The sequence below is a fragment of the Siphateles boraxobius genome, unplaced genomic scaffold, assembly GCF_051911475.1.
Source record: "Siphateles boraxobius isolate OS27281-9 unplaced genomic scaffold, OSU_SipBor_1 20, whole genome shotgun sequence".
Taxonomy (NCBI): Eukaryota; Metazoa; Chordata; class Actinopteri; order Cypriniformes; family Leuciscidae; genus Siphateles; species Siphateles boraxobius.
The window spans coordinates 6,795,961-6,823,502 of record NW_027508811.1 but is presented as its reverse complement, the minus strand read 5'-3'; the positions used below and the strand labels follow the sequence as shown (position 1 = coordinate 6,823,502).

The 27,542-nt window shown below is 37.1% G+C and overlaps 1 protein-coding gene across 3 annotated transcripts; it reads left to right on the top strand.

The window, feature by feature from the left end:
* The first annotated feature begins 1,161 nt into the window (after window positions 1-1,161).
* frmd6 (FERM domain containing 6) lies at window positions 1,162-26,709 on the top strand. 3 transcript variants are annotated; one of them, XM_077236482.1, is made up of 15 exons: window positions 1,162-1,552; window positions 13,248-13,594; window positions 14,016-14,106; window positions 14,608-14,687; window positions 14,774-14,850; window positions 16,576-16,762; window positions 18,183-18,338; window positions 18,421-18,486; window positions 18,605-18,673; window positions 18,779-18,953; window positions 19,514-19,822; window positions 19,974-20,096; window positions 23,710-23,801; window positions 23,984-24,047; window positions 24,183-26,709. In XM_077236482.1, exons 2-15 carry the CDS (start codon window positions 13,496-13,498, stop codon window positions 24,236-24,238), a joined length of 1,644 nt encoding a protein of 547 aa, XP_077092597.1. In that variant the 5' UTR covers window positions 1,162-1,552; window positions 13,248-13,495; the 3' UTR covers window positions 24,239-26,709. The 3 variants fall into 3 exon arrangements, 2 of the variants coding, with proteins under 2 accessions (XP_077092597.1, XP_077092596.1); XR_013205920.1 differs by having other exon boundaries at window positions 1,395-1,552; window positions 23,956-24,047; XM_077236481.1 differs by lacking the exon at window positions 23,984-24,047.
* Window positions 26,710-27,542: the final 833 nt, after the last annotated feature.

Sequence of the window (27,542 nt, the reverse complement as noted above, 5' to 3'; positions counted from 1 at the left end):
GTTTTTTAAGTGCCTGAGTGGAGTGCACTGTGTGATGGTTAACATCAAGGACTCATCATGAGGAATCTCATAACAACATGTTTGGGTCCTAACATTCACACAGCCAATAAACACACACACCAGCAGTGAGTTTGTGTGTTCTCACACTCTTGAGAATCTCACGCAGGGTCATGACCTGAAACAGTCTCCATTTGTTCTCCCCTTTAGTTTCCCCTTCACCCGTTCTAATTTAGCAAAGGTGTAAACAATAAACTCTGCAATCCCAAAACGAAAACTTAAGAATGAGACTAAACCCTAACCCTAATGCCCAAACACAATTCACCACCCTAATCTTCCTAAACTAAACATTAACAATTCAGTGGCATATTTGTTCAATGGCATATATATATATCATATATATACATATAAGTTTTAGACATTTTAATGATACCACCCCCCCCCCCCCCCCACACACACACACACATAAAACGTTGAACAAGTTGGGGAAAATAAAATGCAGAAAATTAAATCTTTCCTGATTTTCCATACTTGCAAGTAATCTATGTAAATGATTTGCCAACTCTGCACGGTTATTCGAGTCCACTCTCACTCTCAGGTAAAGAAGTTATGTTAAAAAATATTATAGGGGAAAAAAACTGTAGAATTCAAAGGCTACCATCAACTGTCTGGTCACCAACATTCTTTAAAATATCTTCTTTTGTGTTCAACAAAAGAAAGAAACTTTTACAGGTTGGGAACAACTTGAGGATGTGTAAATGATGACACATTTTTCATTTTTGGGTGAATTATCCCTTTAAGACTGTTCATAACTTTTTAAGTCAGTTATATAAAAAAGTATATTAGTCTAATTGAATATCCAAAAGTAAGACTGATTACCCCCAACTAACTTCTAGTTGGTCAAACTAGTTCTTGACAGTTTTATGCAACTGGCCATATTCTCAGCACGCGTCGAATGAACCAATTCTACTGCATTGAAGACTAGTTCATGAATATTAATCACAACACAAATCTTTTCATAGAGAAGGCTTGGTTCATTAATATTAACTTGAATAAGTTACTGGACGCTCCGGGAGGGTTACTAAGCAACGTCTACAGGACATCATTAATATTCATAATTTAAGCCCTCGCTAGTATCAGGATTCGTCGGTTCTACTGCAGGCTGAGGGAAAGGTATGTTAGCAGCCGTGGACGCTACCAACGTCAGCTGCAGAGGGGTGGTCTTTCGTACTTGATTGGTTAAATGTAAACACCTCGACCGCACAAAGATTTCACAACCGCTGCGTTGCTTTTAAAAATTGAGGGAAAGAGACGCCGTGTAACATACGCGTTTCCGGCCGATTCCTTTTGTGTTTGTCACCCCTCCTACACACGGTTGGGAAATTCCCTCCACATGTATAGTGATTTGTGAGTGTTGGGGAGCCCGATGGGGTTGAGTTCGCAGCTCAGGATTATGTGCTAGACTGGCGAGCGCAGAAGAGGAATCAAGAGTTACATGGAAGAAGGTGTGTTTGGGAATACTTTGGGAATACGCAGAACTATCGCCACCAAAAAGGTGAGTTTTGTTATTTTAACTTTATTATTTCATCTGTATGGCGGTCCGGATGTACATAGGGTTTAGTCTCCTTGCATTTCCCAAATAACTTATTCTACGTGGCACTGCTGGCCCGCAAAATCACGCACACACACACACACACACACACACACACATACGCGTGCGCACGCTCTAGATTCGATGGAGCTTGACCAAAACACAGCAGTGTGTTTGCACTCTTCTTTGTATATTTACCATGGTAACGAACCATAGTTTACACCAAGAAGCCAGCTACTACAGTTAATGTTTCTATAGTAAAATTGTAGTTACTTGGCCACCGCATTCTGAGATGTTTCATAACAAAGTGATACGATTCTAAAAGCATTGTTTCACTATGGTAGTTGATATTGATTGTAGTATTTTGAGGCAAACTATTACCATGGTAATTTTTGTAAGGGCTTTCTAATGTTTAAATCAATCTACTTCTAGACCATAATATGGCGTCCACTGGCTATTTTTGGAGTAATGTGTTGGTACTTGGGTTGGTTTATAGCACCCAGTTAGCCCAACGCTTTAATGTGGAGTGTGGCCAAGTTAAGGTCTGCTGTAATAAGAACCTTTGGCTGTGTCTCTCAACCTGGTGTGCTGCCCAGCATCACAGGCATTCCTACTTCTGTATGGGATCTGAGACCCAGATAAATGTTTTATTTCTCAGAAACATTCTTAATATTAAAATATGGCTATTGATATCGAATTTTGCGAGAACATTATGTTTCAGAAAATGTCTTAAACATATTATTTGAGTTTGGGATTTCAAAAATTTCACACATTAAACATGAATACATGAAGACATTTTTTTTGTGTGATTGGTGTACTTTGGAAGAGGTCATTTTTAAATTTTTTTTTTAAATTTTATTATTTATTGTACTTTTCAACGGTGTGTTAAAATTGACCCCAAAATAAATAGAAGGGTTACTATGCTGGTTAGCAATCACTTAATTGTTATAATTTTACATGTACAACATGGGGACCCCGAACAATCAGGAAGTGATCTCAGTCTCAACAGAACATGCAGGTTAAATGTATCACAATAGGACATGAATAGGAAAAGTTAATTCTTATTTTTCCTCTCACTCTCCTCGTCTCTTCTGGATTCAGGAATGTTCACAATTTCCTCTTTGCGGTCAGGGCGGGTTTAATATTAGCCCAGTGCAACTCTACACCGACCGGCATTTAAGGGTCTCACGTTTAACCTCTCTTGTGATACAGTGATTTTCTATAAGCACTGAAAATCTTTAATGCGCTTTACACATTGATGGGTTGGTAAAAGGGTTGAAGTGTAGGCCTCTAAAACGGCAATCATTCTGTTTAACACCAGAGGGGTCGTTTCCATTGGCCCCTTGACAATAACTCATTGAGAGATTAAATAAATTTTGAGCTGATGATCAGTTGTATATTTGACTTGGCCTACAGTTTAGTTTTGCTTTCTTAATCTCTGGACTAAAACGGTATGAGTATTCAATGATCACTCATAATTCACTCAAGTTATGATCATATTGTCATTTGAATCTCAGATTGTTTGTGATTTTACCCAGAGTAGGATTCCATCCTGCCAGCCAAACGTGTCAAATCAACTTTCGTCATTTAAGATTCATCAGTGTCTGTGTTTAGTTAGATGCGAGTTTGTCTGAGTCGGTCTGTAGTCACATCCTGTGTGTGTTCTAATGCCGTGCCCTGAAGAATAATGAGGTCTAGTTTTGCCGGGCATAATGTTAAATCTGCCTTGTTTGTTTGTGGTGGTTTGGTGACAGGAAGCATTTTCTGCTCTCCTTTGTTTCTTTTCCTTTCCTTTTTTTTAACCTCAGGATGTTTTCTTTGCTGAGCTGCCCTTCATTTGTGTGTGTGTTTGTGGGTGTGTTCGTCGTATTTGCCAGAAGGCAGCTAGAATAGATGTTCAAAAAAAGAATTCTCCTCAGAGAGTAAAAATTCCTCTGCCTTCTCTGGTGTAACTTGTCTGTTGTGTGCAAACCGCTGTGTGATTACGTGATTCTGGAGTAACGTTTATCTGATTATGTTGACTTGGAAATGTCACTAAAATACTTAGTCACCATGAAATCAAAATGGATGATTACAAATCATAATTGAACAAAATAACTTGGCCTCCTCTTGCAGTGACATCTCATCTCTTCACTGATGAGGTGTTTACTGGCACGAGGGTGGGACAACCTGTCAATCACATGATGTCGCAGCAATAGCATTCTGACCCAACAATCCAGTTAGTTCCCCATGGACAAAATCAAGTCTGGCCCTACATTTTTTTTTTCTTGTTTGAGAAGCCGTTTCACTCGGATATACGTCTAAATAGAAGAGAAGAATATCAACAAAAATAATTGGTCTTTTCATTTAATGGAATTAAAAGGATTAAAAGGAATTTAAAGGAATAGAGAAAATGAAATAAGAACGGTAAATTAAGTTCTATAGGTCTAATTATGAAGTAATTAATTTAAACTGTTTGCAGATAATGTTTTATTTTAAAATATGCACACATTTACTCTTATTTTTATGTCTATGTTGAAAAGGCAAACATAGTCAGCAAACATAGATTCCTTGTCTTGTCACATTCAGTTATGAATTACATGAATCATGTAAATGACAGGGCTTGCTCTTTCTAAAGATTTTCCTAGTCGACTGTTAGTCGTTCATTTAAGCCATTAGTTGATTAGTCGGGGGAGAAATACTAAACCATAATGAGTATTTAAAATGTATATTAAGCGCTCCAGTGTGTGCATAAAGCAGTGACACCGGCAAACATTTCTGGAATCAGAACGTACACAAAATAAATAACCTATAATATAATTAACCGCATTAAAAACGTAATTTATTGAAAATATTTTCCAAATGTAGGACATAAATATAAATGATAAACAAATTAAATAAATATACAGCAAACTGAAACACTGAAATATCAGAAACATAATCAGGTCGACGGACAAGGAGCCTTGACATCGAATGAAAACTCAGAGGTCTGAACACAAACAAAATAAATAGGCCTAAATAAAAAAATATACCAGCAAACTGAAACTATATAGACTAGGGAATAGGGATGTCAATGTAGGCCTACATAAATTCCCATAATCCATCGTTGTTAAAATGAAACATCAATTAACTGATCAATCGTTGAAGGGTAACTAAACCCCTGGTCAGAGCCTGACTCCACCCACTGGCAATATTTGAAAAATGCTGGAAAAGCATCAAAGTGCACCTGAGATGCATCTCTCTGTAGGCGAGGGCGTGGTTAGCTGGGACCCTCTGATGTCAGAGGGTACCACAACTTCCAATAGGAAAATTCAACTGCAGTAGCCACCGTTCAACCTGAAGAGGGCAGCACTCAGACGTTTTACACCATATATTGTAGAATTAAAGGGATAGTTCATCCAAAAATGAAAATTCTGTCAGTATTTACTCACCCTCATGTTGTTCCAACCCCGTAAGACCTTCGTTCATCTTCGGAACACGAATTAAGATATTTTTGATGAAATCTGAGAGCTGGATCACTCCTCCATACTAGTCCATAGGCTTCTTGAGGGATTGAAACTTGCCGGCATCAAAGTCAGGGCTCGAATTTCGGTGCGGGATTGCGGGTATTGCGCATCATTTTAATCATTCCCGCAGGTCTTGCGTTTATAATGCGGGAAATTCCCGCAAACATTCATTCAATCTAGCATGTAGGCCTATGAGTAAATTTAACCTAACAGATTATAAGATCAAATCAGTCATTTTAAAACTTTATGCGAGACGTAATTTCACAAACAGCGTGAGTGATTCTGCCAATGCCGCGTCTTCTCTGTCTCTCAAAATAGGTTGCACAAGGCGAGCCAATCGCGCTGCACTGCAGGCGGTGATTCTAGACTCTCGCGTTTCAGGAGTCGGGACATTTGATGGAAATGTCACTTGCACAATCGGGCCATTGCATCGTCACTATTGTTTATAATTTGTGCGTCTTTTTAAGTCTTAGCTATTTAAACATTCAAGCGATTTTAAACCGCATAACAAACAGCTCGTGAGTAACAAAACTGAGTTCTTTTTCGCTAATTATAGCGCTTTAACGGTCAAAAGCACACAACATTGTCTTAATTCCAGTCTTGGGGAGTATCCTCTCAAACACAATCGGTTATTTCTTAAAAAAATTATACAAAAAGAAAATGCATGTGACACTATAATGAAAACAGTATGGGCCGTTCACGTTACGTCTTTTGTGCGTTCATCCTTTGCTGAAACGTCTTCGTCTTCATGGAGAACATGGCTCATGATTGCTAAGCAACAGGGAGCCCTTTTTAAAAGAGGAGAAAGTGGCGCGGACTGCGCTTTACACGCAACATGTGAACGTGGATCCGTGCACTAGCTCTTAAAGTGAGAGTAGCCTAAAATGTGTCTGTCATTATTGTATATAAAACAACAAAAGATAGCATTAATCTTAAGGAATCAGGATTAATAGCCTATGTATTCAAATTATACAGGACTAAAAGACTATTCCGTGTTATTTTTTCCGTTTCTAGCATTTCTGAATACTAGTGTTAGACTTTTCTCTTTATTTCATCTATTTATTCGTGCTACTTTTTTCAATGTAATTCAAAGATTGAAATCAAGCTTCCTTTTGTTGTGTAAACTAAAAAAAATGACCCCATTGTAAAAACACACATACAATGAGTGAGCAAACATTTAGCTAAACGTATTTTTTTTTAAATTGTCTAAAAAAACCTCCCACCTCAAATTAAAAAAATCCCCCCCATAAGAATGACCTAAAGGGGGACTTCCCCCCTATTTTCCAAAACGAAATTCAGGCCCTGAAAGTTATTAAAGACATCGTTAAAATAGTCCAAGTGACTAGAGTGGCTCAATATTAAGTTTATCAAGTGACGAGAATACTTTTTGTGCGCAAAACAAACATAAATAACGACTTTATTTCAACTATTCATTTCCTTCTCTTTGGGCCTCTAGTCAGTTAAACTAGTGTAATTGCGTAGAGCTACGTCACACGTATGCTCAGTATTGGCCGACGCTGTCCATGTGGGTGATGCGTGTGACGTACAACAACAGAAGCTTACGCTGTTAAACTAGTGAACTGACTCGAGGCCCACAGAGAAGGAAATGAATAGTTGAAATAAAGTCGTTATTTTTGTTTTTTTGCGCACAAAAAGTGTTCTCGTCGTTTGATAAACTTAAGATTGAGCCACTGTAGTCACTTGGACTATTTTAACGATGTCTTTATTAACTTTTGGAGGCCGGCAAGTTTCAATCCCCAAAGAAGCCTATGGTCTAGTATGGAGAAGTGATCCAGCTCTCAGATTTCATCAAAAATATCTTAATTCATGTTCCGAAGATTAATCGAAGGTCTTACGAGGTTGGAACTACATGAGGGTGAGTAAATGCTGACAGAATTTTCATTTTTGGGTGAACTATCCCTTTAAAACACTTTAAACCCAAATGTCAAACAATGTACTCTAATCAATGAACAGCATTTATGAAGCTCAATTCTTACAGATCATTAACTAAAAAAAGTTGTTTTAGTGTTTAGTTACCCTTTAACCGTAACCTCTTAAATCCGAAGTGGGGGACGCTAATAAGTTCTCTAGTCTTTACTCAACAACCATTTACATTTTAAAGCTTAGAAGCTTGGCGTTACAGTGAATATAGGGAATAGGACCATCACCTAACAACAATTTGCAGATATATTAGAAGCGCTCTATTTTCATAGCGTGAAAAAATAACTGCTTTACCTGAAAATGTGATCTGTAAATCATACATTACAGATAGATTTGTCATAAATTGTTGAAAAGTTCTCAACTAGCAGAATACAATAAGCATAGGCCGTTTCAGTCAGAAACCAAACTTTACCAAGTAAGTATTCCAATGAAAAAGCACTGCCACCACACATGTACATTTTTTTTTGTGGCACATTTTGGTTTGTAACTTCGAAACATTAGTAAACCATAGTAGATCACACATCTTTATTTAGAGCACCTGGTCTCAAATGAGACCAAACACAACATAAGACAATGGAGTGACATGATATGCTGCTTAGCTAAAGCTATAGGACTTCCGGGATCGTGACGCATTGTTTTCCAATGTCATTTAAAAGTTTAACCAATGGAAACTCATGGTTGTGTATAGTGAGGGACGATGTGTAGAGAGTAGAGGCCAATCAGACACTGTTTCACAGCTGGAGCGTGATCTGCAGGGCCTGTTGCATAAACTTAGCCACTACGTTAAGACTGTTCCTTAAGAACTAATTTGACCGCTAGAAATTAGTCAAGAGGTAACCCGTCTTACTTTTCTGATTCAAATGAGACCGATTAAAGTAAGCACCAGTCTTGAAGGAAAAAATTAGGTGACTAACTTTTAAGACTACAGGTATAAGCAGTTTATGCAACTGCCCCCTCAGGAGCTCAGATTGACAGGTCTTAATTTACCATAAGCCATAGAAGAGGAGCACACAGGCACAGCTGAAACAGCGCTGGAAGATCATAGAGCATAAAACGTTGTGTTGGAAATCGCACTCGTCTTCTGTGAACAATTTGGGCATTTCTAATTATTGGTGGGACCTGTCCCCCTTAATTGTCTATAGTGGTTATGGCCCTGAACATAAAGCTTGCGGCCAGGTTGAATCTAGATAGGGCACCTAAATAGTTCTGTTGAGAAAGACATTAAAATCCAGGTTAATGTTTTTTCTTTCTCCTAAAAAAGGTTGTCAAGATTGATCCTCATGATCTCAGTCTTCATGAACATGCTGTGTGATTGAAGAAACTGTATCTCCCACCTGACCTGTTATGTTTTTTTCCCTCCTTTTTTTTGTAGCTCTTTAACATTTTTAAAAAAGCATGCACTTTGATTGGCTGTCTCAGTTGCAGTGTAGGAATGGTTAAGATGGATTAGTTTCCCGGCTCGCTTGGATGGGTTAAGCTGACACTGCTATTGTTTGTAGGTTTGTTGTTATTGCATGTGCAGCGTCCTAGTCCTTTTAATGTGGTGTGTATGTAGTTCTTTGTGTTGCCTTGCCTCTCCAACAGCTGTGTTAACATCATCCTTGTGTCAGAGTTTGTCGTCTAAAAGCTTTATTGAATGTATGGAGGTACTGTAACATTAGTCTCTGTGTAAAGACTCTTTTAATATTATTAATGAGCTTGAATAGAATTAATATCTGTTGAAAAATGGTTATACATAATATTTAGGCTGTATAAAAATATGATATAATACTTTAGGTTCAGTGTCTTGCTTTAAGGTACTGTTTTGGTGCCTAATATCCAGATTCAGCCCGCAGCTTTGTTTAACAGTCTGGAATGATACATCATTAACTTTTTAACTTTTAAAGATGTTTTTATGTCAAAGTAATCTGATTACCACATACTTAGAATCACTTTATCACAGAGCGCCGCAGTGTGTGGATGGCTTAAAAACAACCTGAAGCCATAAAGCTTTTGTATATGATCTTCTAAATCTTTTAATAGGTAATTTGTTATTGAGATGATTTTTTTTTAGCACCCATTCTCCTCCAGTGAGTTTCACAAGATCCTTCAGAAATCATTCTAATATGCTGAATAATAAAACAATATTATCAACTTTGAAAACAGTTTTGTGGCTTTTATTTTTGTGGAAACCGAGATACATTTTGTCAGGATTATTTGATGAATAGAGAGTTCAAAACAACATTCATTTAAAATAGAAACTTTCTGTAACAAACAAAAACAACTTTTGAACGGTACTGTACATAACATGGATTGAGATGTTTACGAGGACTAAGAATGTCTTTTATTTTGTCTTCTATAGCATCTTAATACACACACACACACACACACACACACACACAAAATCACTCTGATCTTTTTTCAGTAATTATTCTGAGAGGTGTGGTTTAAAATGGTTTAACTTGAAATTAGGTCATATTGAAAGTCATCTATGTGTTTACTCCATCCATGGTTGATCTAGACAAAGATCTAATGGTTACGTATGCACTGTAAAAAATGTTACTGCTGTTTTCTTAAAAAAATGAGTAGTTAAGGCTTGATTTCTTTTAGGAATCTACTTGAATGAGTGATGTAAAATCCCCTAATTTATTTAGTCTATGACATGAAGAATTTAATATTTTTAGTGAAATCTGCTTTTTTATTTTAAGTATTTTTTTCTCTCAAAATTGTTTTAATTCATGTGAATGGAGATGACCTGTTTATGTTTGACTTTGAGTTATATTGTATTATTAAAAGACTGCTGATAGCACAGCAACAAACTTGATACTGCACTATCATTAGCAAAGTTATTGCTCTTATTCACAACCTAACCATAAGCCCTACTCTTCTGCACAACGGTAATGATCCAAACTTTAACATAATAGAAACTTTCAAAATGTCAAGCATAACTGAACATTAAACATTAACAGATGTTTCCCTTTACTCAAAAAACAATGGTGTCTAAATAAGACAAATAAAATAATTTAGGTCATTTTCTTAAAATAAATAGGTAGCCTTTTTTCCTTGATTTTATCCGCTTTATCAGTTCCTGAATTCAAGCCTCGAAACTGTGTATGTTTCCTTAAAAAAAATTAGGAAAACGTATATCTTGGTTTTATTAGTAAAATGTTCTCAATATTTTCAGTATAAAACACTGAACCACAATTTTCTTAATAAAATATACACAATATTTTTAATTATCACCTTAAAAATGACAAGACTCATGATTAATTTCGGTCCATTTTACTTTTATTTTATTTTATTTGCCCTAAATTTAATTTAAAAGAGGATTACAGCTGGATTATTGCAAAACATATTGCATATTTTAAACATTCCCAATGGCAAAAAGTGTCCCAAATTATCAACCTGAATTCCCCCTGTAAGTAATAACAGTTTAGCTGTATCATAGTTGTGTATAGTGTATCAAATGACCACAAGTTGGACTGTGTACACCTGTTTAATAGACCGACTCCAGATTCATTTTTTTTAATCGTTTTATTATTTTGGACTGTGATTTTGAAACCCTCCCTTGCCAAAGGCTTTCTGTATCTTTTGTGTTACGTTTAAGGAGAACATATCTGGTTTCCTCAATGATATTTATACAATGAATTTAATAACAGGTGTACAGATTCAGATGATGCAAGTCCAACTACTCCTCTGGTTGTGTCTTCTACTGTGACATGAAGAAACAGTTCAGTGCATGTGAAAAGGGGAATGTGTCTGGGAAATAACTGTGGACCAACAGCGTCTGAGCAGGTCTGGACATGCGGATTCCACCTATCGGTGGCATTTCCTTACCATTCTTCCAGGCTTGCTTAGTTGCTTTGTTTTTTGCTAGATCTTTCTTAGTACATTTTCCTCCACTTTGCTAGAAAGGTTTTCTGTCTGCATTGGTTCTAAATGTTTCCTTTCCAAGAGGTAAAGGCGCAGTGGATGATAAGACTGCTTGTAAATGCTAAACCCCAGCACTTCAGCAGTCGTCTTTTTAAGATAAGGTAAGTTTTGATCCCTTGAGGCAAAACGAGCTGTTACAGCAGGATGACAGGGATGACAGGCGTAACATAGACCTTAATACTGTAGCAAATTATAACAGTCTGTGACGGGAACCTTTATATGTGGGTTTTATTAGTCTAAAAAAAAAGATCCAGGAAGTTTCTCCTTCCTTTCAGCAAAGAAATGCAGCACACAACGTCACGCATAACGTCACACATCCTGACAAATTGTGGATTCATGCAATCCTCTCTTCCATTCTGTTTTAATCCTACTCACTAATGCCAGATTAAAATGGCCTCAAAATGCAACTTTAATCAGTCACGTCATACATTACATGATTTTATGGCCATAATTGAGCCGTTTGCCTGCTTGGCTTCAACTATTAGGGCATGAAACCTGTTAAAGTCTGAACTCCTAACCATTATATGAAAAGCCAAAATCCACGTCATTGTCATCCGATGTATGCATATGAACATTACACATCTGAAGTAAGTGCAGCAGAGAGTGTGTGTGTGTGTGTGTGTGTGTGTGTGTGTGTGAGAGAATCAAAGGCCTCTATTGTTGGAATGAGAAACAGATGTTGGGTGGAATTCTCCTGACTGCTGCACATTTTCCTTTTCTCTCTGTCTCTCTCTCATGCAAAGTCTTCTCGCTACTCCATTTTGCCTGATTTTTTCAAAATATACTACTTTTTTAAAATTTTATTATTACAACAGAAAAATCTTTAATAAAGTCCAACCAAGAGAGCTGAGAACATGTCATAGCGGTGTATGCAGTTCCACAAGCTACAAAGAATAATTTAATATCAATTAGTGGAGCAATATACCAGCATACTTTTGGAAAAACCAAAACGTTAAAGGAAATAATTTAAATCCACGTCTGATGTAATGATGTTAATTTATTCTGCTGTAAGACTAAACTGACTTCCATTAAGATGATTTTTATTTTTTGGCCTATTTAATAGATAGTGACGTTTAAGGCAATCCATTCTTGATATATTAAGCTTACATTCAAACATATGTCAACTTGATCATAGTAAGTATATTTTCTACATATACACTAAGGAAATATGTTTGAAAATAACAACATGTAATATTCCTTTAAATTTGATATGGCATATTTGTAGTAATTTGAGATGTGCTCATATCACAGATACTGATGGAGACAGAGATAGTGAGATGACAGTCTTTCAGTGTTTCATGTCTGTGTGTAGGCAGAATTTATGTCCCAAATATCTAAAATCACTGAGAGAGTTGTCGAATCCTAACATGAGTTAAAGTTTGTGACATCTTGTGAGAACTTAAACGGATAACTAGTCTGTAGATAGAAAAAAGTAACTTGGCCTGAAAATGAATAACAATATTTAGGCTGCTAAATTAATATTGTATTTGTGTTTGTCAAGTCACCTTTATTTTACAGCGCTTCATACAATACAGATTGTTTCAAAGAAGCTTTTACTGTGATCAACAGACAAATAATGATTCAATAATGCAAACATGGTTTAAGTCAGTTCATTGTTTTGCAGTTCCATTGTAAAGATCATCAATTATTAAATTAGTTCAATTCTGCTATAAAGAAATTCTGCAGAAAACAGTGATGCCATTATCCAGTTCAGTTCTTGTCAAATAGTCTCAGTGCTCTCAGATCAATAATATTGAATATCGTTTGCCATGTTGTTATGAATGTTTTTAATCTTTATGGACTGTCTAATCTACAAAAAGAGAAAATGAAATAATTTCAACACTTATCAATATTACATGTCTGTGCGTTTATTGATAAGCAGCCATGTAATAAGAGGGATAATGTAGCCTAGTTATCGTGGACAGTAACTTTAATGTTTATATAAGCTTTATGACCAGCTGACAGTACATTATACTTGACAAAAGGTGCTGTAATGCTCAAAATGAGCAATAAAATGACTGAAAGAAGTGACAAATTTGTAGTGCGCCATATTTTCTACTCAGACATAAATGCAGAGTACAGAATGTGAGTTTTTTTCGTGTGGAACGTACACACAACTGTCCATCACTATCAAAAACAGCTCTCCTTGTTTTCCGTTTTGTGGATAAAAAGATTTATCTCGTCTCTTGTGTTCCCTTCAAGATCCAGTAAATTATAGCTGTGTAATGTTTCAGTGAAATATTTGGAGAGCTGCCTGCCAGTATGCATGATGTTTCTAGTTGTACTAAAATCATTTATTTTTGTCTTTCTATCTTTTTCAGAGTCTGACAGTGGATCTGCTGTGTGTTTGTGTGGTGTGACTGTGTGTTGATGCAGAAGAAACTGTTGGTTTGAAACAGTTGTGAGGTTTAAGTTCTCTGGTCGCAGGATCGTGCGTGTGAGTGTGTGCATGTTTTTTTTTGTGTGTGTGTGTGTGTGTCTAAATGATCTGATCCCATTGTGACTGGGAGGTGCTCAGGGGTGGAGCTCCAGTGAGGGGCACGAATCTACAGGCTGCAGCCTCTCAAACATGAGCAAACTGACTTTCCACAATAACAAGACGATGCAGGACCGCCGGTGTGTGTGTGTGTTCCTCCCGAATGATGAAACACTCAACGTAATAGTCAGTGTAAGTACAACTCCATGCACTCAATGACACACATACCAGGGGCGATTGCACGCAAAGCACAGCTTCTCCCATGATTTCATAAAAAATGTGCCAATTACAATTATCTTTATCTATTTGAATCGTATACAAAGATTGTTTTTGATGGACAACATGCTCTAAACATTAGGGTCCCGCACCGATGTTGCATCCCGCAAGGAGAATCCTGTGCTCTTCCTGATCACTATTAAATATTGTAAAAATACAGCTCTATTTTTTGAGTAAATTTCATGGTTTTTTGAGTACTATTGCAGATATCAAAATAATTTAAACAAAATTCCATTGAAAAGTGAAACCTCTTCCGCCGCTGAAAAACACGCATTATATCCTTTCTTTCTCTGTAATACAGGTGATCTCTCATACTTTCTCTGTTCTTCTCTCTCAGGTTAAGACTGTGTGTCAGGAGTTGTTGGTGCAGGTCTGTGATCTGCTTAGATTGAAGGACTGTCATCTGTTTGGCCTCAGTGTTATTCAGAGTAAGACACACACACACACACACACACACACACACACACACACACACACACACACACACACACACACACACACACACACACACACACACACACACACACTTATGATTTATAAGCTTTTTCCTCATGGGAACCAAAAGATGTCCCTACAAGGTCAAAGATTTCTGATATTGCCATCCTTTAGTTTTCAGGTCTGTTGTATCACTCTGTGTTGCGTCTTTATTCTCATGATAAAATCATTCCAACTGAAATAACAAGGTTTTTAGTCCATTTATTCCTTTAATTAATAATTTTTTGGGATAATATATGGTCTGCCAATTTTATTATTGCGTTTTTTTGCTTTGCATTGGGGTCATGATCACCCTGTCTGGGTTTGTTTTGCTGTAATTAATTACTGGATGCTGTTTGTAATTTTCCCACATTATCAATTACATATATACACTAACATTAAAGACCTAAATGGTTGTGCGTTTCTGTGTATTTTAAGTGTGCTTTTTCTCCTAGATAATGAACACATATATATGGAACTGGGACAGAAACTGTCAAAATATTGTCCAAAAGAGTGGAAACGGGAAGCCAGCAAGGTATCATGCAAACAGAGTTTGATTTTCTTGGGGAATTTTTTTTTTATTGTTGTTGCACACTTTGACAGAATTCTTACAAACTGCAGGGAATTGACCAGTTTGGACCTCCAATGATTGTTCACTTCAGAGCACAGTATTATGTTGAAAACGGAAGACTTATCAGGTGAGAAATCTGCACCATCTACACTACTGTTCAAATGTTTGGGGTCAGTAAGATTCTTTTAGTTCTTTTATTCATCAAGCAAGCATTGCATTGATCAAAAGTGACAGCAAATACATTGTTACAAAAATTCTATTTCAAATATATTCTTTTAAACTTTCTATTCATCAAAGAACATTTGACATTTATTAATTTCATTTAGCTGACACTTTTATCCAAAATGACTTACAATTGCTATGTATGTCAGAGGTCACACACCTCTGGAGCAATTAGGGGTTAAGTGTCTTGCTCAGGGACACATTGGTGTCTCACAGTGGATTCGAACCCGGGTCTCTCACACCTAAGGCATGTGTCTTATCCACTGCGCCATCACCACCCACCACCCAAGAATATGTTTTTTTTTCGCCGCTAACCTCTTACAAAGGCGTAGGTTGATGACGCAGTATTCCAGCGGAATTATGGAAATTGTCGTCAAGCGGATGGATTTAATAATGTTTATGGATGAGTGAATACATTAATGTTTTTAACATGACTGTAGTATGAAGCAGGGCGGGTTTGCTAATAAGAGACAGATATCAGTGCCACACGCGAGTCCCGTGGAAAAAAAGGAATAAGGAAAATTCATTCTACCAAACTACCCGCAAGTGCTGTATTAATACTCACACAAGTCAGTCTAGTAGACGAATGAAACTTGTGAGGTAACGCAGCGCTGTTTCACTTGGTCTACACTATCACACTAAACCGCATTTGAGGGTGTTGAAAGTTATAATGTTATAACACTATCTATGTGTTAGTTTGTTGGCTGTATGAGACTAGCAGTAAGCTACATCAACATTATAATAACATAAAGATCATATTCTAACATTTCATTATGTTGAACTATATAACATTGATTCATTTTTGGTCACCTGTCTAATAAAGTACATACAAGAGCTCTGTCAAGTCGAAGTTTGTCACGGACGTGGAGCTCTCGGCATCTCGAAAACGCCACGCTGATTTTGATCGTCTCAGTTCTCCTTTTGTCCCAAAGTCTGCTTGCCATTATCCATAATGTTTGAACGAAACAACAACAGCGTGAGCGTGCCGCTAGACGTAACGCTGTTGTCCACGTCTGTCGCCATGGTTACTATGGCAGTACAAGCGGAAACCAGGGATAACCCATATATTACGTCATTGACAGGTGACAAGTGAACAGGGAGTCTGGCACGAGCCATTATTTAAAATTGGAATTTCTCTGAAATTAAAAATCTTTTGGGATATTGTAAGTACACAACTGCAGGAAATATATCACACCGTGCAAGTGATTTTTGGATACTTTATTACAAAATTCGTACATATTGTACCTTTAAGGTACAATATGTAAAATATTACAACATTGATAATAATAAAAAATGTTTCTTTAGCACCAAATCAGCATATTAGATTGATTTCTGAGGGATTATGTGACACTGAAGACTGGAATTATGATGCTGAAAATTCAGCTTTACCATCACATTACATTTTATAATATATTACAATCGAAAGCAATTATTTTATTGTAATAATGCTTCACAATATTACTGTTTTTACTGTATTTTTAATCAAATAAATGCAGCCCTGGTGAACATAAGAGACTTCTTTCAAATGCATAAATCGTACTGACCCCAAACTTTTAAACGGTAGTGTGTACATTCAAAATGTCTATAGAAATATTACTGAATATGTTCTATATGTGTCTATCTGTTTTAGCGATCGCATGGCACGGTATTATTACTATTGGCAATTGCGGAAGCAGGTACTGCAGACTCAGTGCATCCAGAGAGAAGAGGCTTATTTCCTTCTGGCTGCATTTGCGCTGCAGGCTGACCTGGGAAACTTCAAACGGAACAAACACTTTGGTGCCTATTTTCAGCCGGAAGCTTATTTCCCCTCCTGGGTAAGTCTGCACAGCACCCCATTAAACTACTTCCTGATGAATCATTATGCTGATCAAGCTTGTTAAACGTGTGTTCGCTCCGACCGCCCTCTGTGTGTGGTTTATCGGCTGCACTGTGTTGTCCCTGAATTTTTCAGCAACAGTGAATAGAGCTTTTTGTAAACATTTTATTTATCAGTGCATGTAGGAGATTTATGTTAAAAATAGTTGAAAGCTTTTAAAGAGAATCTTGGGTGCATTAGCTTCAGGCTTGCTGAGCCATGCTGTCATCTGGACACACATTATGTGAGGCGCTCCTTCACTGCAGGATGGTGCAGTCAGAGATAGACTGTGCTGTAGAACTGGCAGATTACAGAGACTGCTGACAGCACTGTGCTGAGGATTTTTGTGTTTTTATACGTGTTCAGGGACATCACTGTAGCCAAGGCTGACAACTAGGAGCATATCTGCAGTATATTTGTATAAATCCAAATATATTTAAAATATATATATATATATACCTACATATAGGCTACTGTAAGATTGGAAATGTATTTTCTTCCCCCTGAAATACAATTACAAATATGTTTTGGTATATGAAGGTTGAAACTAGATATATTTACGTTGAGCTGCACTGTTAAAACACCTATTTAGCATATATTTAAAATATATTTTGGTTATAAAAAATAAAAAATAGTTCCGTATGGGATGCTATAGGTAAGGTCACCTGCAATTGATTGGTTATATACATATATGTGAATGCAAAGTTCTGTCATGAAACTCTAGATGGCCCAGGCTAATAGGTAATTTAACTCAACCTGCTCGTAATCACATCATTATCAATAGGGCACAGCTGATTTTTTTCTTGCTGTATCAGTAGCCAATGAGCTTCCGTGCTCAACCTTCAAACACTTATTTGCATTAGCAATGCAACACGCTTTTAGAAACCTGGCTTTCCCAGCTCCACCTGTATGTAGAATAAGGCTAACTTTCTTTGTTAAACTGCTAAACAAAAATCTTAAACAAAACAATTTTAGGTATTTAGGTTTCTTGTTACAAGTCAGGACATGTTTAGTGGACCATTTAAATGTCTTTAATATTATGTGATTCATGTCAGAGTCAGACTATAATTTATTTTTTTAGGAACACAACAAAATCAAATTTTTTTAATCAAAGTTACTGAACCACTGGCAAGTAACAATTTTTTAAAATGATTGTATTTAAATATTATGGAAATTAAAATCTTATTAAGTCATGGAAAACGAATAGATCTTATTTAGTTAATATACTACTTTTATTATTTTGATCAGATCAAAAATATTATACCGTTTTAAATGTCTAAAAATTATTTTTAAAAATCTAAGTGCAGTTATCAGCCATACCGGAAAATGTATCAGTCAAAAGGTGTGCTTTATTATGATATTGGTTCTCTCTTTTCTAGGTAATTTCTAAGAGAGGATGTGACTATATTCTCCGTCATATTCCAAACATGCACAAAGAACAGTTTGCCCTTACAGCATCAGAGGCCCAGCTGAAGTACATAAAGGAAGCAGCGCTCTTGGACGACGTGACTGTTCATTATTACCGCCTCTACAAGGTCAGAGATGAACTATTGAGAGATTGTGTAAGTGCATATGCAGTGCGATTTTGAACATAATGAAAAATGTTCTTTCTGTCAGGATAAGAAAGAGTTAGAGGCCTCTTTATCTCTGGGACTGACCTTACGTGGGATTCAGATTTTCCAGGTATGCTGTTTGAACACTTACTGAGTGAGATTGTACAGCAAACTGCAAAAATACTGCTCTTTTGGAATATTTATATTGTGCATTTTTTGTTGTGATTGTTCAATTTGATTTTTTTAAGAATGTGGGAACTGTCAGGCAACTCTTATATGATTTTCCCTGGACCAATGTGGGAAAACTGGTGTTTGTGGTCAGTATTGCAGTACTTTATTAGTATGATTTAAAGGTGAAGTGTATTATTCTGTGCCATTAGGGTCACTGTTGAATCAACCTTTGACCCGTTTGCTTTCCACAGGGGAAGAGGTTTGAGATTCTTCCCGATGGTTTGCCTTCAGCCAGGAAGCTCATCTACTACACAGGCTGTCCTCTGCGTTCACGACACCTCCTTCAGCTCCTCAGCAACAGCCACAGATTATATATGAACCTACAGCCTGTCCTGAAACAAGTTCGGCGACTAGAGGAAAATGAAGGTATCTTACAAATATGCACAATATGGTAACAGGCACTTTTTCTAAGTTAATAATTGAAATGTACATACAATCTGTGATATACAGACAGATAAGGCAACCATAATTTATTGGCATATACTGTACATATAAAATATAATTTATCTAGTTGAAAACCTCAAGTAAACGTAAATTAGAAATGTTGCATTGGCAATAAACTAAAATAAGCTTAGTTGCTTATTGCAAGCTAAGTTGAAGAACTAAAATTATTAACTGGAAATAAATACAATTTAAAAGCTAAAACTGAAATAAAATATTCATATGAAAAAATAAAAATTACGCACATAACGAAATGGCTAAAAATGAAAGTAAAATTATCATGAAAACAATAAATGCTGATTCAAAATATTAATAAAATTGAGTAACACTGCAATTAACTGACTTTACACACGTGACACGAGATAATGAATATCAACAAAGTCATTCTCAGCAGCATGAATTTTTTTTGTCATGAAATTATTATTGTTTTGTTTTGCAAAGGACCTGGAGTATATGGTTGACATTATTAAACTGTGTGTTCTCAGAAAAGAAGCAGTACAGGGAGTCGTATATCAGTGATGCTCTGGAGGCGGACATGGATCATTTGGAGCAGCGTTCACGTGCCAGCGGCAGCAGTGCTGGCAGCACGTCACGACCCAATCCCTTCTCACGACACTCCACCACGAGTCACGGCAGCTCCCGCACATCCGGCGTCGACACCGATAGTTTCCGAACCCCTACAAACACACCCCACCGACCGCTGCGAACACACTCGTCTTCCAACACCAGTCATGCCAGCACACACACGTCTGGCATCGAGAGCAGCAGCAAGGAGCACTGCCTGGATGAAGACGGTAGGAGACACACCGTTAAATGTGACACTCTCCTCCCAGCCAGTTAATTGCAACTCAAAGACTCATTACATTAGTAATAACGGTATCAATAATAAATGCTGTATGATTAAGTGGCTGCATTAATCAAATCTTTGTTTGTGTTTTTCTTAAGAGATTGAGATGCTGGTTGATGATCCAAAAACTTGTGAAGATCTTCATGATTTAGAACTCAGCCAGGAACTATGTATCCACATTACAGAGGACATGCTGTCAGCACAGAACAACGGATGCTCCGGTATGCATACAGGTTATGTTATTTTAATAGTTTAGGCTTGATGCATTAACTTGAAAAAGTGACCGTTAAGAATCTGACATTGTTACAAAACCATTGTTTTAACACTGTTCTTTTGAACTTTCTATTAATCTAAGAAATTATCCATTTCCACAAACATATTAAGCAGCTCAACTGTTTTTAACACTGGTGCTTAAGAAGCATTCCTTCTTATTATTAAATCAGCATATTAGAATGATTTCTGAAGGATCATGGGACACTGAAGACTGATGCTGAAAATTCAACTTTGATAGGAATAAATAACATTTCTAAACATTACAATGGAAAAGTTAGTTTAAATTACTATATTACTGGTAATATTGTAATTTTTATCAAATGTGCATATATATATAATATATATATATATATATATATATATATATATATATATATATATATATATATATATATATATATATATATATATATATATATATATATAGGTCCTTCTCAAAAAATTTGCATATTGTGATAAAGTTCATTATTTTCCATAATGTAATGATAAAAATTAAACTTTCATATATTTTAGATTCATTGCACACCAACTGAAATATTTCAGGTCTTTTATTGTTTTAATACTGATGATTTTGGCATACAGCTCATGAAAACCCAAAATTCCTATCTCAAAAAATTAGCATATTTCATCCGACTAATAAAATAAGTGTTTTTAATACAAAAAAAGTCAACCTTCAAATAATTATTTTCAGTTATGCACTCAATACTTGGTCGGGAATCCTTTTGCAGAAATGACTGCTTCAATGCGGCGTGGCATGGAGGCAATCAGCCTGTGGCACTCCTGAGGTGTTATGGAGGCCCAGGATGCTTCGATAGCGCCCTTAAGCTCATCCAGAGTGTTGGGTCTTGCGTCTCTCAACTTTCTCTTCACAATATCCCACAGATTCTCTATGGGGTTCAGGTCAGGAGAGTTGGCAGGCCAATTGAGCACAGTAATACCAGGGTCAGTAAACCATTTACCAGTGGTTTTGGCACTGTGAGCAGGTGCCAGGTCGTGCTGAAAAATGAAATCTCCATAAAGCTTTTCAGCTGATGGAAGCATGAAGTGCTCCCAAATCTCCTGATAGCTAGCTGCATTGACCCTGCCCTTGATAAAACATAGTGGACCAACACCAGCAGCTGACATGGCACCCCAAACCATCACTGACTGTGGGTATTTGACACTGGACTTCAGGCATTTTGGCATTTCCTTCTCCCCGGTCTTCCTCGGGACTCTGGCACCTTGATTTCTGAATGACATGCAAAATTTGCTTTCATCCGAAAAAAGTTCATTGGACCACTGAGCAACAGTCCAGTGCTGCTTCTCTGTAGCCCAGGTCAGGCGCTTCTGCCGCTGTTTCTGGTTCAAAAGTGGCTTGACCTGGGGAATGCGGCACCTGTAGCCCATTTCCTGCACACGCCTGTGCATGGTGGCTCTGGATGTTTCTACTCCAGACTCAGTCCACTGCTTCCGCAGGTCCCCCAAGGTCTGGAATCGGTCCTTCTCCACAATCTTCCTCAGGGTCCGGTCACCTCTTCTCGTTGTGCAGCGTTTTTTGCCACACTTTTTCCTTCCCACAGACTTCCCACTGAGGTGCCTTGATACAGCACTCTGGGAACAGCCTATTTGTTCAGAAATGTCTTTCTGTGTCTTACCCTCTTGCTTGAGGGTGTCAATGATGGTCTTCTGGACAGCAGTCAGGTCGGCAGTCTTACCCATGATTGCAGTTTTGAGTAATGAAACAGGCTGGGAGTTTTTAAAAGCCTCAGGAATCTTTTGCAGGTGTTTAGAGTTAATTAGTTGATTCAGATGATTAGGTTAATAGCTCGTTTAGAGACCCTTTTCATGATATGCTAATTTTTTGAGATAGGAATTTTGGGTTTTCATGAGCTGTATGCCAAAATCATCAGTATTAAAACAATAAAAGACCTGAAATATTTCAGTTGCTGTGCAATGAATCTAAAATATTTGAAAGTTTAATTTTTATCATGACATTATGGAATATAATGAACTTTATCACAATATGCTAATTTTTTTAGAAGGACCTGTGTGTGTGTGTATATATATATATATATATATATATATACACACACACACAATGGGGCTAAAGGCACACCTTAAGAAAAATTCATTCCCAAAGTGTATGAATGCAGAAAAAAAAAATATATGTTTGTATTGAATTTTGTGTGAAAATGAATCATAGAAGTGGTTCATTTTGTTTCAAAATCGTATAAATATATGAGATGGCAAGGTGGGCCTTTCACTCCGAACTTTTATTTGACATAATTTGGGCCACACACGTGGGAAAAGGCTCATGGTATTTATGCAAATACTTTAGCTTAAATATGTTTTTAATAATGTCTAAGTTAATACTTGTTCAAAACAATCACTTTAGCTAAGTTAAGCCAGTCTTCTGTTTATTTTGATAAATAAAAAAAGGTAGACACCCTTCTTTAAGGTGGACACCCATCCTAATATATGATATTTACCATCTGAATATAACCATGTTATATCAACAAATGGAAAATTCAGCCAGATATTTATTATCATGTTAATTATTGTGCCTTTCGCCCTGACAGCAGTGGCGCTTTTTACCCCAAATACCATTCTTTTACATATTCTTCCTTTGTTGTTTAATTACCTTGAACAAAACTGAAAACCATTAAGTCGACCTTATCTCTCAAAAATATTAATTTGATTGATTCTCATTTGCTAATTAAATCTACAACATTTAAAAAAACACCAAATATTAGATCAAATTAGCACTGAATCAACTTTGTCCACGATCGCGTCAAAGATCAGACAAATTTCCACATGCATCTTGAAAAGCGGATGTTTTGGAAAGTGCTGCGGTATGTTTTTGTGCCATCTAGTGGTTTAGAGGAAAATAAAATCAAAGGCACCTTTTCCCCCACGGTGCCTTTAGCCCTGTTGTACGGTTGTACCATATATATATATATATATATATATATATATATATATATATGTATATATATATATATATATATATATATATACGCACAAACACACACCTGATGCGTGGCCTGGATATGTTTTTGTGAGATTTACCCACAGTGCCAAGAATAGAATACAGAACACTTCTTTGAATTAGTGGTTGTAACGACCACACCTGTTCCTGACAGGTGTGTAAATACCAGCTGTGTCATCTGGAGGCATTAGCTGTAGTAGATTGAGTCAATCTGTTACCTTTCAGTGCCAAGTCGGTTTGTCGGTCAAATTCTTGCTGTCCTGGAACTTCCCAGGGTGAATGAAGGACATGCTGGTATGTAGGACACTTTTAAATGATGATTCCAGACCTGGGAATGTCTTTGGACATTGATAAATTCCCCAAAACCATGGCAATTTATACAGTGCCAAGGAAATCACTGCTCAAAAAGTTTGAGAATACAAATTCAAGCAGTGTTTACTTCCTTGAGAAAGGCTTGAAGGCAGTGGTGTTTGTATCAACTACTAATTTTGGTACTGTGCACCCTAGTCTGACTAGTACAGTAACCTTCAAATGATGGAATGAGAGAGAATGATTACGTTAATGATGTATGTGTATATGTTTGTACTTTTCAGGGTTAGTGGTGAAGGAAGTCGGTTCTTCCACATCCAGCTCATCAGAGACCATAGTGAGAATGAGAGGCCAGAGCATTGAATGTCTCCCTCAGGTGCAACTATACACACACAAACACTCAATGCATAACAGCTGTTGAACGACACTGTCTCAAGTTCTCAACCACTGAAGTTAAACCGAGGATGTCAACTCTGCATTTTGAGCTGTATCATTCTTCTGTTGAGTAATTCTGTAATCTCTTTTAACAGTGCTGGTAACCCCACTTCCTCTTAACAGTATTTGTTTAGGGCAGCCTTACCCTACACCCAACAGCATTGTCGTTTCTCATCTGTGAATTCATGTGAGTGTACAGCTAACCACTCTCTGAGATTTTAGGGTTAGTTGAGAGTTAGTGTAGTCGGTGATTTCTGGGTTTTAATGCGGCTTGTTAGTTCCCTACGTTCTGACGTGGGTTTTGTTGTCTTTGTTTAATTAGACGGCGATGGGCAGGAAGGGCCAGAGTTCCACAGACCGCCACAGCCAATCACTTGACGACGTTCGTCTGTTCCAGAGGAGCTGTCAGGAGTGGGCGGAGCTTTGCCAGGACACCGCACATAGCTATACGTTCGGCTGCGAGCCAGACGTCGCGGACACGGTCGGCTGTGGGTACCAGGGACTTGCAGATCAGTGCGCCGGGATCCGGAATAACCAGCACACGTTTCCCATCAAGAGAACCAGCAAGTATTTCTCTCTGGATCTGGACAGAGAAGATCTGACCACAGACCACATGACCACTGAAGCAGAACCAGAGTTCGTGGTGTAACGCAGAGAGCATTGAAAAGAGCCCTAGAACAAATTATGAATTACAGGATGTTATTATTGAAGGGATAGTAAACGGAAAAACTGAAATCATGTGATTAGTTACTCTCACTTTGTTACAAACTTGATGTTCTTTCCTCTGTGGAGCACAAAAGGAGAAATTCGGAGGACTCTGTTGGTTTCATTTTTCCATGCTGTTACGATGAAAAAGAATGCAAAAGCATCATAAAAGTAGTCTTGTGTCCTATAGACCTTATTCCCAATAGCGCTACTACTTTAGTTTTTGAAAGAAATGAAAACTAGGCTGTCCATAAAACAGTCCATAAAACAGTTTTGAAAGTTTTGAGTTTGATCTAGGTGTGCTCTAGGACAGTGCAATCTTTTACAGCCTTGTTTTCATCTGTGTTAAATGTATAGTCCATCCAAAAATGATAGTTATGTCATCATTTACTCACCCTCATGTCATTTTAACCCTGTATGGTTTTCTTCCTTCTGTGAAACTCAAAAGAAGATATTCTGAAGAAAACATTCTTCAAAATATCATCTTTTGTGTTCCACAGAAGAAAGCAATTTATACACATTTGGAATGACATGAGGGGGAGTAAATGATAACAGAATTAAACATTTTAGGTGAACTGTCCTATTATATTCAATATGGTGTTTACCCTGACCAGGGTCTATATTTCAAATCTTCCAAAGCCATACGATAGCCTTTATGGATTGATGGTTGTACTTTTATGGTGCCTTTTGTCATATTTTTAGGAGTTTGACAGCCCTGTCTACCATTTAATTTCATCATATGGAAAAGAGCAGCGTAAACAATCTGTTAAATGTATCTTTTGTGTTCCACATAAGGAAAAAAGTCATACATTTTCTGTCGTCAAAATGTCGTTTAGAACGACATTATAGTGAGTAAATGATGACAGAATTTTTCCTTTTTGGGTGAACTATCCATTTAAGGTCATTTTAGTATGTGTGTGTGTATCCAAAACAAGCAAGAGAATCTGCACCATTCTAATGCCAAAATACTAAAATCTAGAAAAAGCTGCCTTACCAAAGTTTTTAAATATGTGTTTATGTATGTATGTGTTTGCTGCCCTAAGTAAACCCTCAGTGCCTTGAATTCACTATGCAGGTTCTCAGAACATAAAACTAAAGTTTCTGCACTCCTGTTTACTTCCACCCTCAGCTCTAAGAAAACGCCCCAGTCTTGTCTCCCAGAATAACACTAAACCTAATGAACTTTTTGGGATTGTGGCCACCGAATCATGTGAGCATCATAATCAGAGGGCCCAGTGCCGGGGTGTGCCGCCCCGCAGGATAAATGACTGATGGGATTTCAAGACGCCGCGGCTCTTGATTTAGAGACATTTGCACACAGCTGATACTGATGCTGATCGGGTCTAGTCTTCCATAGACCTTCCTTTAGAGGTTCCCGTTTTCTTTATCTGTCTGTTTACTGTTTATTTGTCTAACTGGAAGTTTGTCTTTATTATATAGTTTTATAAAGTGTGTGTGTTAATGGTGTGTTGCTGTCAGTATTAAGCTGTTAACGGGAGACAGTATTAGAAACTTTATGTAAAGGTTGCAACATACAATTCTTCCATCTAAACAAGAAAGAGTGTATGTGTGAACAGTAGGGGAGGTAGACACTAAACATGAAGAATTTGCATATATCAGTGCAGTTAGAAATGGAAACCCACTTGTAGTTAAATGCTCCTCTTTGCATGGGTGGTTTGAAAAGCTTTGAATGAACAGCACTTAAAAGCTCATGCGCATGTGGGTCTTCGTGTCATGACTTTGTGCGTTCTGCTGAACACTATTACAGTACATATAGATCCCCTGACCCGTCTTCACAGTCATCTCTCCTTCCCCTTTGAAAAGCAGCAGTGAATCTGAAATGGCCAAACTGTCTAATAATTTTGGTTGCTGTTGGATTTCATGGTGACTGAACACTTGCATCGGTTCTGCTTGCAGATAACAGCCGATCACACATGGACTCCATGTATTGTTTACCCTTTATGTTTGCAGCTAGACTTTGTCCTTTCTGTGAAAGGAATTTCCTATGTGAAAATGAAATTGTTATCCCCAGTTCCTTTGCAGACCCATTCGACTCTGTTCTCTCATGAAAGTGTATTCTGTGCCTTGCAGGTGCCAAAGTCCTCAAATGTTTGCAATAAAAGGTACCTTCATTTGTAATTAAATCTGTCCTGTATTTGTGTCCTGTTTTGTGTGCAGCATTTTAATGAAATGTACTTTATAAGTGCTCCATAACATCTCATGATTCGTTCCTTGTCTGATGATGGTTGTGAATTACACTGTAAAATATTGGTTATCTGATACAACAGTTTCAAGTTTCCCCTAATCCTTTTTAATTACCTTGATAGTTCTTACAGTTACCAATTATTAGTTATTACTTTGCATAATTAATTTGTTTTTGTTTGAAATACAAAAAAGAAAAAGATTTTGGGATGTTAAGGTCACATTTCACCACAAAATCAGAAGAAATTACAGATAATTTTCATTATGAGATAATGAATTACATTTTATGTTGGCCGGTTGTATTTTATCTCTCCAACTGAAGTGGCTCTCATGATGTCCAGGTCATGCCCCTCAGATCTGTGATGTCTCTTTGGAGCCATCATATCTCTCTGGGTGTAAACTATGATAGAGAAACAGAAAACGCCACAAGCCTTCACTCTGCCAAGGTTGTGAAATGGCTCATCAAGGCCCCTCTGTTCTGGAGAAACAAAACACTTGGCAGATTATCGTCTTTCAGGAATTCAGACCTTGGAAAGGAGGCAGAGAAACAATATATTTCTCATATGTAGGTCTACAAGTTAAGGATGACAGATTACAAAAGTCTTACTTATTAGGAAATAAGAGAATCTAATTCTTACATTTATTTTACGTGTCATACAGCAGAGGGCGACATGCATCATAAAGTAACTGGCATTTTGACATCACGTTTTCTCATTCAAAATAAATTGTTAGTGTGAAATAAACAATTGATTAATTTATCAAATGTGTTTTTAGT